The sequence below is a fragment of the Ammospiza nelsoni genome, chromosome 8 (assembly GCF_027579445.1).
Source record: "Ammospiza nelsoni isolate bAmmNel1 chromosome 8, bAmmNel1.pri, whole genome shotgun sequence".
Classification (NCBI taxonomy): Eukaryota; Metazoa; Chordata; class Aves; order Passeriformes; family Passerellidae; genus Ammospiza; species Ammospiza nelsoni.
The window spans coordinates 18,689,789-18,707,543 of NC_080640.1; the positions used below are offsets into that span (position 1 = coordinate 18,689,789).

The 17,755-nt window shown below is 42.0% G+C and overlaps 2 protein-coding genes across 2 annotated transcripts; one reads left to right on the forward strand and one right to left on the reverse strand.

Annotated features, from left to right (window-relative positions):
• The first annotated feature begins 3,446 nt into the window (after window positions 1-3,446).
• Window positions 3,447-11,045, forward strand: LOC132076209 (cytochrome P450 2H1-like). The gene is made up of 9 exons (XM_059477164.1): window positions 3,447-3,661; window positions 4,635-4,797; window positions 5,672-5,821; window positions 7,567-7,727; window positions 7,946-8,122; window positions 8,552-8,693; window positions 8,978-9,165; window positions 9,628-9,769; window positions 10,257-11,045. Exons 1-9 carry the CDS (start codon window positions 3,485-3,487, stop codon window positions 10,436-10,438), a joined length of 1,482 nt encoding a protein of 493 aa, XP_059333147.1. The 5' UTR covers window positions 3,447-3,484; the 3' UTR covers window positions 10,439-11,045.
• A 2,649-nt stretch (window positions 11,046-13,694) lies between these two features.
• On the reverse strand, window positions 13,695-17,366 carry BLOC1S2 (biogenesis of lysosomal organelles complex 1 subunit 2). The gene is made up of 5 exons (XM_059476936.1): window positions 17,235-17,366; window positions 16,318-16,434; window positions 15,370-15,489; window positions 14,745-14,849; window positions 13,695-14,226 (listed from the first exon to the last, which is right to left on the reverse strand). Exons 1-5 carry the CDS (start codon window positions 17,284-17,286, stop codon window positions 14,195-14,197), a joined length of 426 nt encoding a protein of 141 aa, XP_059332919.1. The 5' UTR covers window positions 17,287-17,366; the 3' UTR covers window positions 13,695-14,194.
• Window positions 17,367-17,755: the final 389 nt, after the last annotated feature.

Consider the following 17,755-nt stretch of genomic DNA (forward strand, 5'->3'; position numbering starts at 1 on the left):
GTTTGAGCACTCTCAATGGATTTTTGCTCTCATGAATTGGCCTGGTTACTTTTTGGACACATACATCTTGAAAAATTGTGTTCCACAGCCCAAGGGCATAGTGTGTGAAAAGCCACCTCCTTTGGCCTATTTGAAAATACAGAAAGGAACAAATACCAAAAGTTGCTACATTTATGTAGCATGTGCCTGGATGCCATGAAATAGACACTAGCTAATAGTCTGTACCCAGCTTTCCACTGTGCAAACTCTAGGTTTCTCTCTAACAGGATGAGGGAGCAACCTGGAAAAACAAAATCGATAACATTTCCTGGTCAAGATAAAGAGAGTTAAACAGAGACAGAAAAAATAAACAAGTGATGCAAAGACTCACCCACCACCAAAAGGCTCATGATCACTCAGTCTCTGAACACTGGCTGCACTGGACAGGCAATTCCCCAGTTTTCATTGCTGAGTGTGATGTTAGACATGGGTTATCTCTTAGGGCAGTTTTGGTTGTTGTCCAAGCAGTGTCCACTCCCAATCCCTTGCTATCCCCCAGCCTGTTACTTGGGCTGGGGACAGAGGGAGCAACCAGGAGAGCCTCAGTGCAGTGCAAGCATTGTTCAGCAGCAGCTAAAGCACTACTGTGTCCTCTCCACGGTCACAAATCTGAACTGTGGCACCATGCTGGCTGCTGTGAGAGAGCCAGATCCAGTATGCCTGAGCAGGCTGGGAATACACCCGAAGGGGCTGTTCTGGGGAGAAAAAGGTGTCTGTTTTCTCACAGACCTAATCTGGAGGACAACAGAAGCTGATTAAGTGCAGGTCCCAGATGAAAGGCTACGTGTAAACACAGGATGGAGTCCTAGGAGCTGGCCCATGCATGCCACTAGGCAGGCCAGAAAAGCAGCAGCTTCCAGAAGGCATTCTAAGGAAGGCCTGGAATTTGAAACACTGGTTCATACAGCAGCATCCCACCCTGTCAATTTGAGCTCGAATTCACAGGTGGAGCCAGAGAATGGTGCCAATTTGTAACAAGACCAGAGGCCCCAGCATCTGCTTTCCTACCACACTGGGAAGAAAGCTTGGAAGAAAACAGAGTCTCTTAGGTGCTTCCTCTGAATGTGAACTATATGAGGATGGGTCTTTCAGACCCAGATGAACCCTTCATACTCAAATAGCCTTTCACACTCAAATAATCCCTGTCTTTCTGTCATCAGAGGTGACCCAAGACCTTTGGCAGTTAAATCTCTTCCCGGTTAAACTCATGGATCCCTCCAAGCAGCTCTGGCTTTATTCCCAACACCATTTTGAAACCCTTTGGGGATTATGTGAGTAATTAGATAAATAATAAAAAAGCCATGTCCGGATGTGGGATGATGCTGCAAGCAAAGCACTGCTTTTCCAGTGCATTAGGCTTCACAGCAGTTGTTCACTCTCAGGGCTGCCAATAGAGGAATGCAAGGCACTTTATCTACAAAAGCAAAGGAAAAGAAAAAGCAAACAACAGGAGTTTTTCCTTCATGACAATAAAACTGACTGTTTTCAGCAATATAATCACCCCTCCAAAGCCTAGAAGGTTCCTTTCAATTTCACTCATCTGCCCACTTCTGGTTTTAAATACCCTGGTGTGCAATATTCAAAGTAATGCCCATTGCACAAGATTTTGTAGAATTTGTTGCTGATAAAAAACCCCATTAAGACCAGGAGAAATGGTCAGAGAATTAGAATCATCTGCCTCAAAACAGATCCTTAGCAGACAGACGTGTAAATCTGTATGCCTCCAGAGCCTTCCTTTGTAGTGAGGAAAAACAAACTTCTTCAGTGACTGGCTCATTTCACGAAAACAAGCTCATAAGAAAAGTGAGATGTCCTATTCTCTGGAAGTATCAGTATTTCCCCACTAATAGGTGAGACTGTCAGCTCATTTGTACATCCACCTTTTTAATATCTAAATTTAAGCTGGATATGTTTCTTTCCTCACTATTGCAGAATCTGCTAGTACTCAGCTAACTGGGCTAAAGATAAAACCTACCCATCCTTAAGCCCCATTCTGACAACTCAGGAGAGAACAAAGTGTGGTGTTTACAGTATGTCTGGCCATTTTTGTGCACAGGAACACTCAAAAACTAATTGAACAAATGTGGACTCAAGTTCTAAGCCAACAAGTTCATGCAGGAAGACAAATTGTTTTCCTTTATATCAGGGAGACAAAGAAGAGATTAAGATACATATATATTCTTATGTATAGGATATGTATTTTTATGTATAGGATAAATAAGATTATATACATTTTAACGTATCCTTCCAGCATCACAGCATCTAAGGGGTCAGTATCATTTTGGCTACGTGTCAAATGATGGAATGGGGTGGGAAATGTCTTGGCAGGTGGAAGAACCTATTTCTCTGACCGAAATGGTCCCTGACATGGTTGTTTGGGTGAGATACCTCTAATCTGACATTAGTTGTCTGAAAATCTGGATGAGCTCCCTCCCTGGTGTGTAAAGAGAAACAGGCACTGCCAAGGAGACTGACACCAATTTAAGGCTCATCCATTGTCAGTTGGTGCTGTGCAGAGACCCAGGTGTCTGAAGCAAAGAGCAGGAGAGTGGTCAGAGTGTGACCAGAGCCTGTGGGGGGATAGGTGAGGGCTCTCCTGTGGGGCAAGTCCTACCCAGGGAGCATCCCCTGCCTGGGGTCTGGGGCTGTGGCACATAAAGCTTCTCAAAAACAGAGGGGAGGGTGTGAGGGGGAGGAGGGAGAATAAAAGAGAGACAGCTGTTTCAAACGGAACTGTTCAGAGAGATTTTGCTACAGAGAACTCATACGGAGCCTCGCTGAACTGCTAGAGATGGTGCTAATAATGTCAAGGTTGTGTGTTTGATCCCTGTAGGGGCCCTTCACTTCAGAGTTGGACTAGATGATCCTTGTTGGTCCCTTCCAACTCAGAATATTCTGTAAGTGTTCGACACACTTCATTTCTTTTGCCAGCATTTTCCACTGCATTGTCTTTGAACGCCAGCTTCATAGATCAGAGATAAACAGAGAAAACCAATCTTCCTCTGCAGATTCTCATTCAGGATTACTCCAAGAGTAATGTCATGCCTCTTTATTATTACACAGAGACTTCCTAAGGTAATGAAAGCTATGAAAGCTATTTCTTTTTTTTATTCCACTAATACTTCTATTTCCCTTCTTAAGCTACAGTTTTTACCATCTTCTGCTCTCTACACATTCTCATCCCTTGTTTACTTGTTTCCCTACCAGGGCTTTGCCAGGTCTTAATTACCATTGCTTTAGGACAATTACATAACTAACACAGTCAGCTTTAATAACATTCATTCTTATCATTAGCAGATTAATAAGTAAACTCATATCTCAACAGGAATGGTAAGGCACTATTGGCTAATTTCAACCACATGATTTGGTACCACAGCATATAAATAAGCATGGATTTACAGGTCCAGCACTGGGCTTTTCTGACACTTGACTTCCTCAGCCCACCATGGAGGCCCTGGGAGTGACCACTATTTTGTTGCTGGTTTGCATCTCGTGCCTTCTCTTTGCCACATGGAGAAGCAGATCTCAAAAAGGGAAGGAGCCTCCTGGTCCCACTGCATTCCCCATTGTTGGAAACCTGCTCCAGATAAACCCATGGAATTTGCCTAAAAGCTTGAAAGAGGTAAGGAACTGTCTTATTCTTTCCTATGTTTTCTTCATGGCATATAAAACAAAGTCCAATCCCACTGTTCTCAGCTAAATTCACAAGTTTAATTTGCATTGAGCAAATGTTAAACAGCAACAAAAGGTTTCCCAGATACACATGCTTATTAAGTCTATATATAATCACAGTAATCTATTGTATTTTTAAGCCTATATATTACAGCTGTGTATATATAAATATATATATATGTCTATATATTATAAGTCAGTCTATATATTGGCAATGACCATAGTGAAATGAGTTATGTGCTGACCTCACAATTTGTACCACAGTACTACAATTTGCAGTGGATTTGCAATCAAGGCATTGATGCTGTTGCAGTATGATCTTCCTGTGCTTAATTCCTCACCACGCTGGCAACACAGCCTGGCCATTTTTGGGGGGAGAGCCCTGCTCCATTTTGCTGCCTCTGCTCCCTAGCAGATATGTAGGATCTCCTGGGAGTGGAAGTAGCAAGTGCAAAAATTGAAGTAAAAATATTTGGAGGTGAATTGTGCTGTCTATTCCCTCCTTTGACTGGCAAAAATACCCCTTTGAGAGGCAGTTTCACTGTTTGTGGTCAAAAATCCTTCAGGCATTTGCTTCCATGTTGTTTATGTAACTGATTTTAGAGCTCATGTAAATTGCTATCCACTATGTCCTGCACAAAGGTATTCTAAAATGTTTTGCCAGCCCTGTGAAGGGCTATTTTCTTTTCTCAGATTTGGACTGGATACTTGCCATTTCCATTCATATTCCTTATTTCTTGTATGTTTCCCTCATCCCTCATCTGTAACTCATAATTGAAAGATCACTGCACTGTTGTTAATCAATGTCATGTCTCAACAGTGTTGGGACAATGACACATCACCTCTCAGACCTCTTTGCTACAAATGTCACAAGATTATCATTGGTGTTGTGATGTTGCTCTTTGTGCTCACCTTTCCTGCAGCTCAGTGAGAAGTATGGTCCTGTCTTCACGGTACATTTGGGCCCACAAAAGGTTGTGGTGCTGTATGGCTATGATGTGGTAAAAGAAGCCCTGGTTGATCAAGGAGATGACTTCAGTGGAAGAGGCTCTCTACCACTGATTAAAAAACTCTTCCAAGGCACAGGTATGTTCTTGGTAATGCCAGCATGCAAAACAGATGCTTTCAGAGCTTCAGAAAGAGCTCCACCACAGCTGAGAGGGCAGTGCAGCAGGGCATGTTAGATTTCATTTACTACTTTCTTGCAGACAAATCAGCAATTAAAGGCAAAAAACCCAGCTCATTACTTGAACTCTTGAGTAAACTGGTCCTCTGGAGAACTATTTAAAGTCCCAGGATGGCTTCACTGAGTGCCTTTTTATTTCCAGCATGCTCCAAGCTCTGGCTAAAATTTTGTACATTAAATATGCCTCTAAAGTCTTACATTGATTCTCTCATTTCTGAAAATATTCTGAAAATATTCTGAATATAGACACAACTAGGGAATCAGCAAAAGGAAAGTCCCCAGCATAACAAGATAAGATAATACAGGCTGACCCAGTAAGGGCCACAGTCCAGATCAGGTCATGAGATTATTCACCAGGTCAGTCCCTGGTATGACATTTCTAGCACATATTCCATGATGTTATATATACAGTGCAGTACCATTGGTATTGTCAATAATGATATGGTCTATTGCAGGTGCACAGCAGAACATTTGAGTGGTTATGTCAGTGCAAAGGCCTTGTGTCCAAGACCAATTCAGTGTTACTTCTTACTTACTTGGTAACATAGTTTTTCTTATCTTGGGTATAAAGTCAGTTTTATTCAAGGGCTGTGACAGATGGATCAAATTTGTCACCTTCAGAATTGCAGAGAAGTTATGGTTTGGGGCAGATAGCAATTGCAGTGTAACTCCACAGAGAGGTGTCTTTTCATGCTGAGTACTTACTGTGTTGCTCCCATTAAAGGGAAAAAAACCTGTTTCATCATGAAGGTCTGTTTTTCCTCCCTGTGTCAGGCATTGTGACCAGCAATGGGGAGACCTGGAAGCAGCTGAGACGATTTGCACTCACCACCCTGCGGGATTTTGGGATGGGGAAAAAGGGCATTGAGGAGCGAATCCAGGAGGAAGCTCATTTTCTGGTGGAGAGGCTCAAGAACACACATGGTATGATAAGGACTTTGTGCCTGTTGAGACACTGCATATCTGCAATTAGACAATAAGGGGTGTAGGGCTGCTTCACAAAATCTATGACCCAAGGAGTGGGTGTATGGCTGCTGTTTCTGCTCCCTGTTTCTGTAGGTAAAATTATCAGTTGGCAAAATTATCAGTCAAAGGTACTGTGACAGTAGGGAGGATAAAAGTAGGAGAGAGAGGCTTGGAAAGCACCTTTTAACCTATTGTGCTTGAGGAACAAGACAGGAAGGAGCAAAAGGAATGGCTTTGCCACAGAGCCAAGGCTCTGATGGAATTCGGCCATGGAGACAGTGCTGGATGCTGTCAGATAATCAAGTATGCTCTTCTTCACCCTGTCTCCTGCAACTCTGTGTAAACAGATCTTGAAGAAGTAGGTGACCAGAGAACTCATTTGCAGATATTTGGGGTTGGGTCCATCTGAACACAAGACAATAGATCCCAGTATTGATGGGGCTGTCCAATGGGAACAGGTATATAAGCTGCTTCTGAGGGCAGGGTATAAGGCTACCCACTTGCTTCCAATCTGTAAATGTGTTTTCTAGTACTATATAAGTCAGTGTTACTTCTAAATGTGTCCCCTGAGGGTGGCACAGTACCAGCCACCCTTTTCATTGCCAGCCCTCAATGTGTGCCTATTCTGCAAGGGGGAAAAGCAAATAGATCTAAAAGAATGATTAAGCATCACTGCTTTCTATGAGCCACTAGACAATTCAATCTGGCTTCTTAGATAAGCATTTGTTTCATAAAACAGAGAAAACACTCTCACCTCCATTGCTTTTATCTTTTGACTATCACAGTAGTACTATATTTCTTATGCCCTTATGCAAGCCTCTAACTCTGGCTCACCTTGTTGCATCATCTTTTACTGTGTATTAAAAGGTTTTATAAGCAAGATATATACAAGCAAAAAGCATAAATCCATTATTTATCCTTAATGCAATTAATAAATAGCTATAACTAGTGTCTTCTACATTCAGCATTAATATACTCACCACCTCTGAAATATCCACTGAGTCTTCAATGGCCATGGAGTCACCAGTCAAACAGAGAACTGGTGCTATTGCTCTGTGGAATAGTCTGCTACCAAGTTGACATTTTCTCACTCTGTGGTTTTCTTTCAGGATTTTATACCTTTTCATGTTATTGTTTCTCATCTCGAACCCTTGAGATGCACCCTATCACTGTCTGCAATTAGCTTTCCTTTCTTTCTTTGGTCTAATCTTGCTTTTTGCTTACACCATAATTCTCTGCACAGGAGTCATGCAGCTGTGCTATCAAAACTGGACTTTGATCACAGGCATTTGAATGCCAAGGGGAGGGTTATGTAACTGAGGTTACACTAATAGAGTTAATAAGGAGAGTGCAATAACCTAAAGAAATGGTTCAGGCAAAGTCTCCATGGTTTCATTGGGATTTTGTGGGAATGTTAGGCTGTTTCTAATAACCAGTCTGTAAGACAGACAGGTATGTGCTAGCTGAAGAGCAACAAAGGCACTCAGACCAGTGTTCTGCCGAGAACAAGACAGAAGAGATAAACCACCATAAGAGTGAAATTAGTTCACCTCAAGAATGAGTTGGTAGGCCCTTCACTGTCCTTTCAAAGGAGTGCAAAATTCTGGATCTCCAGAGAATGTGAAACTACTTTGTAGGGTCAGAGGAGGGATTGATCCATGAAATACTGAAAACAAGATACCTTTTTTTGATGGCTGTTGCAGAGAAACCTCTGAACCCCAGTGGTTTCCTAATCCACGCTGTTTCCAACATCATCTGCTCCATCATCTTTGGGGATCGGTTTGACTATGAGGACAAGAGTTTTCTAAGTTTAATTGATTGGATAGAGGAAAACAACAAGCTCCAAACCGCTATACAAGCACAGGTGTGTCTGGTTTTATTTAATCTATTTGTTAGTTATTATAATATTCAAATCCCTGAATGTAGTCAAACCATAAAGTAAATGGCCATAAAATCCTGAGTAAGAAAGACCTACTGTTCCAAAACAGTTTAACTGCCCCATTTTCATAGTTACAATCAGGGGAACATTTTAGTTTATTCACATTAATCAGAATGTGCTTTTTCATCCCTTTATTTTTACAGCTATATAATTTTTTCCCAACTGTCATGGATTATCTACCTGGACCTCATCAACGACTGATAAAAAATTTTGAAAAAGTTGATAAATTTACAACAGATATCGTAATGGAACACCAGAAAACCCTGGATCCCACTTGTCCTCGAGATTTTATTGATGCTTTTCTTAATAAAATGGAACAGGTACTGTAAGAGTAGAGATGTATTAGATTACATGGAAATCACTACTTGAATCAGATCTTTTCTTTTTACTTGTGATGGGACACTGGGTTTTTGCAAATACAGAGAGAAACTTGCTCTTCATGACACATTGACTTCCTTTTATCCTCTCCATTTTTTTATCAAGGATTTTAAAACACAAAATTAACAGCGTGAGCCAAAGTGATGAAAGCTGAAGATCAATCTGGTTAATATAATTCAATGCTCCTTCCATATCATAATATTATTTAGTAAACCAGTATAAATGCTGGTGTTCTGGAGAGTAAGCGTATTTTTTAAAGAACACTAGATGTTCTTTCTAAAGATAAACCTACATTATGGGTACAGAATTTTTCTTTTTAAGCATACTTCTTGGGTTTGTCATTCAAAACCTTCTGCCAAATCTTCCTGCAGGAGAAAGGGAATGCTGACTCAAAATTCACCATTGAGACCTTGAGCAGAACCACACTCGACTTGTTCCTTGCAGGAACAGGGACCACAAGCATCACACTGAGATTTGCAATTCTGATTCTTCATAAATACCCAGAAATAGTAGGTAATGGAAATAAATAGTTTAAAAATTTTTAATAGGTTGTGGGATCAGTTTGGACAATTCCTGTCACTACCACACGTGGCAATACTCCCCTTGACTAAGGAAGTATGTTTTAGCAGTGTGGAGATGTGTGTAAGTCTTAGTTGTCTTCACAAGAAGCAGATGTTAGTACTGAGTATAATCGTATATTCCTGGCATGCTAAAAGCATATTTTGTTGTATATAAGGAGAGGTTCAGGCAAACAGATGGGGGATTTGTTCATTCAACATTTACTTATTTCTCAACAGAGAAAATGCAAAAGGAGATTGATTCCGTGATTGGCCGAGAGCGAAGCCCTCGCATGTCAGATCGGAGCCAGATGCCCTTTACAGATGCTGTGATCCACGAAATCCAGAGATACATTGACTTCCTTCCTATTAATGTCCCACATGCTGTAATCAGAGACACCAAGTTCAGAGACTATTTTATCCCCAAGGTCTGTTACACTGTATCTGAGAAAGGTCATAATCTCTTGAAAACAACAATTGAGTTTTGTTCTTTGTATTTATTTTCAAAAGCATTGAAATGTGATACTCAATTTAATTTTTTTTTTGGTAAGGGGATTCTGGAAGTTGCTGAGTCCAAGCCCTTGTATTAGAAAAAAATAAGAAAATACTTTTGCATCCTCTGTATGAAGAGGGAGATATTTCTGGGGGGTTTTTTCACATCACTGTAAGCTGTAATTTATTTGGACACAATATTAAATACTCTAAACAGACTCTTTATGAAAATTCCCTAAAAAACATCTTTGCCATACCAATGGCATATATTTTTGTGCATTAAATGTTCATTTAAAAGTGGTTAAACTTTGACTACCCTTTTGTTTAGCTCTGGGAACTTCTTAGGGCCTCCTTGCTTTAACATATCTCCATTGTACCTTTTGTTTTTGTTAATTCAGGACACTCTGATATTCCCTATGTTGAGTTCTGTCCTACATGATAGCAAGGAATTTCCAAATCCAGAAAAATTTGACCCAGGACATTTCTTGAATGCAAATGGTACCTTTAAAAAGAGTGACTACTTCATGCCATTTTCTACAGGTAAGACCTCTTGCTATTTCAGATCCCAGACCATCCTGTCCTGAAATCTCTCTGAAGATTTCATGGCTCCATCACCATTATCTGTACAACAATGTCAGCTGACATCTGCTAGAGTCACTTCTGGGAAGCTCTAACCCCTGTACTACAGTTCCAGCTGACTTCCTTTTTTAGCAAACACAAGAACTCCTCCAATGCCTTCTACAAGATGTTTAAGATGTGGGACTCAACCACACAACTTGTCTCTCAAACCATCAAACAGCAGCAGCACTTGAACAACCAAAGCCTTCAAACTGCCTTCACTCACTGAGCACTCTTGTTGGTCTGGACCTTTAGTTCCTAGTTTCATTCATGCTTCCCCAAAATACTGCAGTGCTGCCTGTGCAGTCTGAGATGTCTCAGTTTTCATGGAACTGTGGCTAAAATCAGTTATCAGCAAAATACGCCACTGTGACCTCTTTCTTTTTTTGGTTTTTTTTTTTGATTGTAGGAAAACGCATCTGTGCAGGAGAAGGTCTGGCCCGGATGGAGATATTCATATTTTTAACATCTGTCCTGCAGAACTTCACTTTGAAGCCTGTTGTGGATCACAAAGACATTGACATCACCCCAGTAGTCACCAGTATGGCAAACATGCCCCATGACTATGAGGTCTCTTTCGTTCCACGTTAGCCAAGTGAGGAGTTTCCAGCTCCCAAACTCAGGAGTGCTCTGGCTGAATGACAGTCATTCCCCAGTCTGTTGAGAATGAAACACTCAGACCATTTATGGAGAGAAGAGTGCTTAGAAAAGAAAATTGTATGGTGCATTTATAATCACCACAGCCAGCTCTTAACAGAGTAGGCAATCACACAGGGAAGGACACACTACCCTGTGCAAAATTACAGATTCTCCTCTGCATCTACCTCACCCAGCTGTGGTTGCTGTCTGGCTCCTCACATGCCAGGCTGCCTGCACGAGTTCCCTGAGAGCCCTGCTGCTGCTGCCCCTACCACCTGACAGGTTCCACCAGGAATAGATGCTTGTACTCCAGGGTTTTTACAAACTCTGTTTGAAGTACCTCTGTCTGTACTTTCAGTTTCTTTGTAATCTATTTGTAAAGACAAACATAAGGATATTTTGTGGTAAATAATATAGACTTCTTTCCCAAAAACTTACTGTCTACTGTAGTGGGGATAGAGCTTGTCAATGACTGGGCAGATGGGTTATCCTCTGTGATTACAATGAGGGTTTGTGAAATTACAATTTATACTGCAAAATAAAGAAGTAGTATACTGAATTGTTGTTTTTCTGATATTCCAGAACATCTTTCAGTGAAAAACCAGTGTCCACAAAGCTTATGCTCCAAAATCTCTTTCAAGTCCTGTACATATTTGACTGCTTCATTTCACTCATATGAAATGTACTGTGGCTTGAAGAATGAGCTGGTTAATGATCTATAAACATCCATTCCCAATTTGGAATAAAGCTGCACTGACCCTATGGGACCCATCAGAACCCCAACTGTGGTTACAGAGCTGTTCATTGGGGAGAAAAGGACAAATTAAATCATACCAGGATCCCCCCAGTACCTTTTCCTAGATGAATGCCAGCTTGCATCTTCCCAATATTTTATGAAGTACATAAAGATCACTACAGCAATGTTACAATAAGGAAAAAAAAATAATTAATAGAGTTTATATGACTTGCTAAGCATATATGCACAGATCAATGGCTGGCATTTCCTGCCTTGATCACATTCCCATCAATGTATAGTGATTACAGTGAAGAGAGAGAGCTCAATCTATATAATGTGGGAAAAGACAGAACTGTAAAATTACCACAATGCCATTAACTGTTTATGTGAAACAGACAGAACTTGCTTCCTTTCAAAGATTAATAAGCTAGATATACTATGCATTACTAGCATGATATTACAAAGACAAAAAGCCACAAATTCCACAGAATCACAGAAATAAATTCCCTCACCAGATAAAAAGAAGAAAGCACTGTACTTCCTCTTTAGCTGTGCCATGACAAAAATAGCCAAAGCAAATGAGGGAACAGCTTACTTATTCCAGTTATCTTTCTTCATGCTGAGAAGTCAAGGAGGCAGACAATGCAGATCAGCAAAACAGATTTAGTGCCTGGAGACTCCACCATGGTATGAAGTGGGCTTTGGGATTAGAGGGCTAAAGCCATGTGCCCTGATTCTGAACACTGTGGATATCTCCACAAAGCACTGCTCTGAAACTTGAATGACTTCAGCATAACCTGTTAGAGCAGCTGGGCAGAACTGTCTTCAGATGCTGGAAAAAAAAATCTCTGGAACTGAACTCTTCTGCTTCTTCTAAAAGAGCTGTTATTTGCTAGGCTGATTTTCATTCCCTGGTTTGCAGTTGCAGTCCAAGCCATCAAGAACTGCTTCAGCTCCAAAGTGGTTTGCAGACCATTTTGATGACTCACTTTGCCCCTGGACTCTCATCCATCGGCCCTCCCTTTTCTGTTTTCCTCCTGTTCCTCCTTTTAAGAACCCACTATTTTCTTACTCTATTTTCCACCAGAAAATGCTGCAAAGAACTCTGAGATTTATCTCCTCTGGAATTTCTCAGGGATTCTTCAGTAGCTGAGCAGTAACCAAGCTATGGCTTTGCTTTTAGACTGACTATACATTTCCCCAGTACAATGCTGTTCACACACACCTGTGTCTCTTCCATGGTGCTACTCTCCAAGGACCTGCCACCCTTGACATGATGTGGATTCTACCAGTGGATTCTACCAGAGGTCCCTCAGGCAGGGAGGGTAACAGTTACTCAGAGACACAACTGGGAACATAGCTGTCAGCTCTTAGCCTAACTAGGATGCCACTCTCACAGTCTTCCAGCCAGCCAGGAAGTCCATCTCTAAAATTTCCTCTCAAAAAGAAAGTCTATTGTGGGACAAGCCCTTCTCTCATTTTTGCTTTCTGGAGGTGGAATACTCAAAGAGTTTGTGAAGGAACTATTTCTTACCTTTCTTACCTGAAAACATTGAGCACTTGGTGACAGTGTATGGCTAGAAGGATTTCCATCTTCAGAGCCCCTGGAAGTTTTCATCCTTGTAGTTTTAAAATGGCACTGTATTTTGTACACACAGAAAAGCAACTTTTTCAAGAGGAACAGCCCATGGTCCATCCTGTGCCTTTCCTGTGGGATCTGTGGTTTTCCCTGCTGGAATGGTGCCTCCCTGTGTTCCCCTGCAGTCCTGCCAGGTAACACCATGAGCACAGAAATGCTATTTCTATATCAAACCCAGGATTTTCAAAGTGATGGTGAAGGCACTCAAAAGTCATCTGCTTCACTCTTCAAAAACAGCACTAGGGAAAAGTGTCCATCCTGACTAAACAATGGCTGTACACAGCCTGACAGCATGATGATCTTTATCACACTAGCACCTGACTTGTAAACACTCTTAAGTTTGAACCACTTCCTTCTTACATACAGCACTTGCACTGTCTTCAACTACAACTCACTCAAAAGCCAGCCTGAATTACTTAAGGTCAGCAGGTACAAAAAAAATATCCTTGGAGTAGGACAAATAACTGTTCAGTACAAAGGACTCTGCCAAATCAGCAATTTGGAACGTTGTTAACCTAGTAGAGAAGTAGATTTTTGTGGTAGGCATGCCACTTCAAAAACTACTAGGATCAAAATTCACTGGTGAAGTAGAGAAAGGGTCTGCTAAGTCAACTGAGCATGTAATAAAAGTAATATGTCTTGAAACTTCACCAGAGGTCCAGACAGTCAAAGAATATAATGGCAGGAATACTTGATGCGGACGTTTAAAACATGTTCTCTTCTATCATCCCTAGTAGCTTGAAGGAGTTTGTCTTTATTAACAGACCCCTTTAAAAAATAAAAAAAAAACAGCTTGTGTAATCTTTCCAACAGAAATTGAGATTCCAGAGAAATATATACAGCAAGTTTATTGTAAATTTGTCTCTCTGTTTCAAACAGATAAAAGGGGACACCAAAATGAAGTGTTTTCAATACCCCACCCATTAAGTCCAAAGTTCCAGGTATCTTCCCAACACAGAACCCAATTAAGGAAAAATTGAAGTTTAGGTCCAGCTGCTACTAAGGGAAAATGTCTTTACAGATTATGGAAGACTTTCCCTAGACCAAGTATTTCATGTGGAGAACAGGACTAACACACATATAGCCAATACTGACATGAGTTAAAGACAGGCTTCTACTTTTCACTGCAGAACTGAGGCAACAGTACCCCTTGAGAAGAGGAAAATATTATTCAGCCTTAAGCCTGAACACAGCCTACCAATAGCTGGAAAAAGTCCCAGTCTCCAAGTCAGTTGTAAACCAAATCCTTGTCAATATACAGAATTTGCTGCTGTGCAAAATCAGAGATCAGTCGGATTCACTGCCCAACTCCAGCTTACAGACTATGGTAATTTCATCGTTTCTCCAGTTTTTTGTACTTGGCTTCTGCAGAAGGAAAAATAGTACTTTAGTACTTGGTAGGTAAAAGCTTTGCAACCTGTAAGCTAATTTACTGTATCATTCAGGATCCTTTTTTCCTAATGCATTTAGGCAGATAAAATTGTACAATAATTTTTTTAAGAACCCAGTGCTTAAGTCAGACAATAATATTAATTTAAGCCAAGAGGGCTTGGGTTGCTGGTGGAACATTATGAACCCCTTAATTTGCAAGATTAAACATCAGACTTTAAATTATAAGTCAGTGCCTACCATAAAGAAAAACCAAGCCTCACTAATAAGCAGTAGTTTAACAACACCTGTACTAGTCCACCGTAACATAACACATGACATTAATCTTTTCCCAATGCTTATCACTTCATAGACAATGTTTGTGCTCAAAAGCAGCACAGGCAACTCTGCACTTCAGATTTGTTAAACAAAAGAGTTTACTTTCTTTCATTCTTTTTAAATCCTCTTCCAAGGCACTATGCTTCTAGGTCTTAACAGTGGAGGATGATAGTTACCAAGTTTTTTGGAATATGCATCCAGTTTATAAGCTGCCTGCTCCAGAGCTGCAACCTGTTCCTCAATTAGGTCTATCTGTTCCAGATATGGCTGAAGATCAGCATCTTAAAAAAGCATGAAAATTTTATCTGTCAGTTCTCAGTAATACACTTCCAAGAAACAGTTCACACTTGAAACACAAGAATTTCTTATTACATTCTTCAGATAGGACACTTCAAAAGGTGCCCTCTCCCAGCCCAAAATTAAGTGGTGACTCTGACAGCCATGTTCCAGGATAATATTAAATGTTTAAGTGTACTGTCTAGTCTCTAACACAAGTAACAAGAGAACATGAATTAAAAGAAATGTTATGCCTATCAGATCCAGAGTCTGGGGTAAACCAGGACATAAACTAGATGTATTTTCTCTTACAGTAGTCTACAGAGTCTAAAGCTGTTAAGAAATATACAAGACTGGCATTGCATAGCAGCACATCTATATCAGTGAGTTTTATTTCCTTCAACACTAATGGAGTGTGAACCTTCTGACTCTAAGATGTTTTATTTCCCATTCTGACTCTAAGATGTTTTATTTCCCAAACAAGTGTGCCATTTATGACACCCCTACCTTATTTAGTGTACTTACATTTTTGGTTTAAATCCTTCAGATTTCTACTGATGTTTATAGCAATATCTTTCATTTCTAAGTACTTCAAGCTAGTCAGCTTATTCATGTTTTCCAAGAGTTTGTAGTCTTCACTGGTGGCTTAAAAAAAAATATAAAGTATATTTTAATTAAAGGTGATGTGGTTTGAATTGTGTGCAGACTCTTCAAGAGGACAAGAGATTTCAATCCAACAGCCAAATAAAGCACAACAGTTTAGATGGCAATACAGGTTATTAGTATACACTCTACAAAAAGATGACATTTTGTGAATTCCAAAAATCAACTGCACTGATGAATTTACTTTTAAATTTTTTTGAAAAAAATTTACTAAGTCCTCATATTTCTATCCTTAACTCTGTCAGTTTGACACTTAAGTTTACAAAACTGATAGCACAAAGCCAGACTAGTAATTTGTACCATATATTCTTCCACTCTGCAAATCAGGAGTGCTTTCAAAATTAGAGCCTAGGACATGCATTAACTTGGTGAACAGTTTACTTTGCTCCAGTTAATTTTGCACAGCAGTTTATTCTAAAGCATAAATGTTGGAAAACATATATGATCCTTGCTCTCAAGAAAAAAATTACTCCACTCTCTGTAGTGCCTCCCTCCTACTCTGTTTTAACCTAGATGCTTTTGTTAGATTGACTTTCCATGTACAAACTTCTTTGAGATGAAAAAGAAATATTTTTAAGGGGCTGATATCACACTAAATTGTTCTGAAAAATATTTGTAATATTCTGGGACTTCATTAAATTATTATAACCAATCTCAGTGTTCTCAGCAGCCTAGCAATGTGCCAAATTTGGACTGCCAGTCTTACCAGACGCAATCTAAATAGTTACAGTTTAGACAAGCTATCCAAGAGATTTCTTTCAAACAAAGTGGAAAAAAAAGAACTTGCAGGTCAGTATTGCAGTGCCTTACCTGTCAGTTCACCTGTCAGGTAAGTGGCCATTTTGCTGAACATGTCTTTGCAGAGTTCATTGATATCTGCTTCTGCTGGCTCCTTAGCTTCCTCTGCAGTTTCAATAGCAGGATCCTCTACTCAGGGAAAGACATTACAGGGTTAAGACAAACTATAGCAAGTCCGGAAGCACAAGAGAAGGATTACATGGTTCCATTTCCCCCCCCCCCCCTTAAGCTGCCCACAGCTGCTTTCCATGTAAATTGCCTTCTTTACACGTTACACTGTTAAGGAGTAACAAACCACGGCAGATTCTTCGAAGTAGCACCATCATTATTTCCAAATAATACTTTAGGGAGCATTCAAGAGAGAGGCACCCAGTCTGACAGCACTGACAAGCATTAGTCCCCCTCGTGCCTAGATAGCAAAGCAGTTTGGGCAGAACTTCTGAGTGGCTGAGTGCACGGCGCTGCTGTTTATTTCTAGTCACCGACTCGGAAAAGAAGCACCGCTGCCCCAATCCGCTTCATATGGGCTACAACAGATCCCCACCTGCGGAAAGCGGCAACCGCCGCTTTCTTCTCAAACCCGTTTCTGCCACAATCTGCCCTTGTTCGGCCCCTTCCCGGAGCAGCCCGGCACCTCTCCCCCAGCCCGGCAGGCCGCTCCTTCCCCCGTCGGCAGCGTTTGCCGGCTCGCACACGAAGGCTGCCCGAGGCCCGCGGCTCCCTCCGACCGAAGCGGTGGCAGGGCCAGGACTCGGCCGGTCCCCGGGGCAGCAGCGGCAGGAGGCGTATGGCCCGGCCCGGCCCGGCCGGCACACGCCAGGCCGCGGGCTCGCCAGGAGCTCCTGCCCGCGCCGCGCCCTCCCCGGGCCGGGCCCAACCCCGCACCGCGACCCCGGCCCCCGTCCTGCACCCCGGCCCCGGTCCCTTACGCTTGGCAGGCTGTGCGCCGGCCTCGGGCGGCCCCTCCGCCGCGGCCGCCATGGGCACACAGCCGCTCTCACGGCCGGAGCCGCCTCCTCCGAGCCGCGCCAGGTCCGGGCCCGCCCCGCGCCCGGCGCAAGGAGGAGCGCCCGGAGCCCCCGCCCCTGAGGGGCGGCCACAGCAGGTGTGCGAGGGGCCGGCACTGCGGGGACGGCTGCAGGAAAGAGACGAATGCCGAGGTGTAAAAGGTGTACGAGGTTACTTTGCTCCAGGCGTTACAGGCAGTGAAGCCGAACCGAGAGCGCCTGGTCTGTGCTCGATGCGCTGCGCTGTCAGTGCGCTCATTTCCCCCTTCCCACCGCAACCGGAGCGTCACTGCAGGAGCACTGGCAGGACTCTCCCACCGTAGCCCGGTCCAGGGGCTGCGGCCAGCCCGACCCTCACAGGCAAACTCTCCAGTCCTGTGTTTGAGGATGTTTTCCTTTGGCTAAGCTGATCCACTTACATCTGCAGGTCTTCATGCGATTTA

What these genes read in the sequence shown, in the direction of transcription:
- LOC132076209 (XM_059477164.1), top strand. Translation starts at nt 3,485, where the DNA reads ATGGAGGCCCTGGGAGTGACCACTATTTTGTTGCTGGTTTGCATCTCG. An exon ending in TTCTTAATAAAATGGAACAG is followed by an intron (nt 8,123 to 8,551) that starts GTACTGTAAGAG and finishes ATCTTCCTGCAG; the next exon opens with GAGAAAGGGAATGCTGACTC. An exon ending in TAAATACCCAGAAATAGTAG is followed by an intron (nt 8,694 to 8,977) that starts GTAATGGAAATA and finishes ATTTCTCAACAG; the next exon opens with AGAAAATGCAAAAGGAGATT.
- BLOC1S2 (XM_059476936.1), bottom strand. Translation starts at nt 17,286, where the DNA reads ATGGCGGCCGCGGCGGAGGGGCCGCCCGAGGCCGGCGCACAGCCTGCC. An exon ending in CCTGACAGGTGAACTGACAG is followed by an intron (nt 15,490 to 16,317) that starts GTAAGGCACTGC and finishes TTTTTTTTTAAG; the next exon opens with CCACCAGTGAAGACTACAAA. An exon ending in GAAGGATTTAAACCAAAAAT is followed by an intron (nt 14,850 to 15,369) that starts GTAAGTACACTA and finishes TGCTTTTTTAAG; the next exon opens with ATGCTGATCTTCAGCCATAT.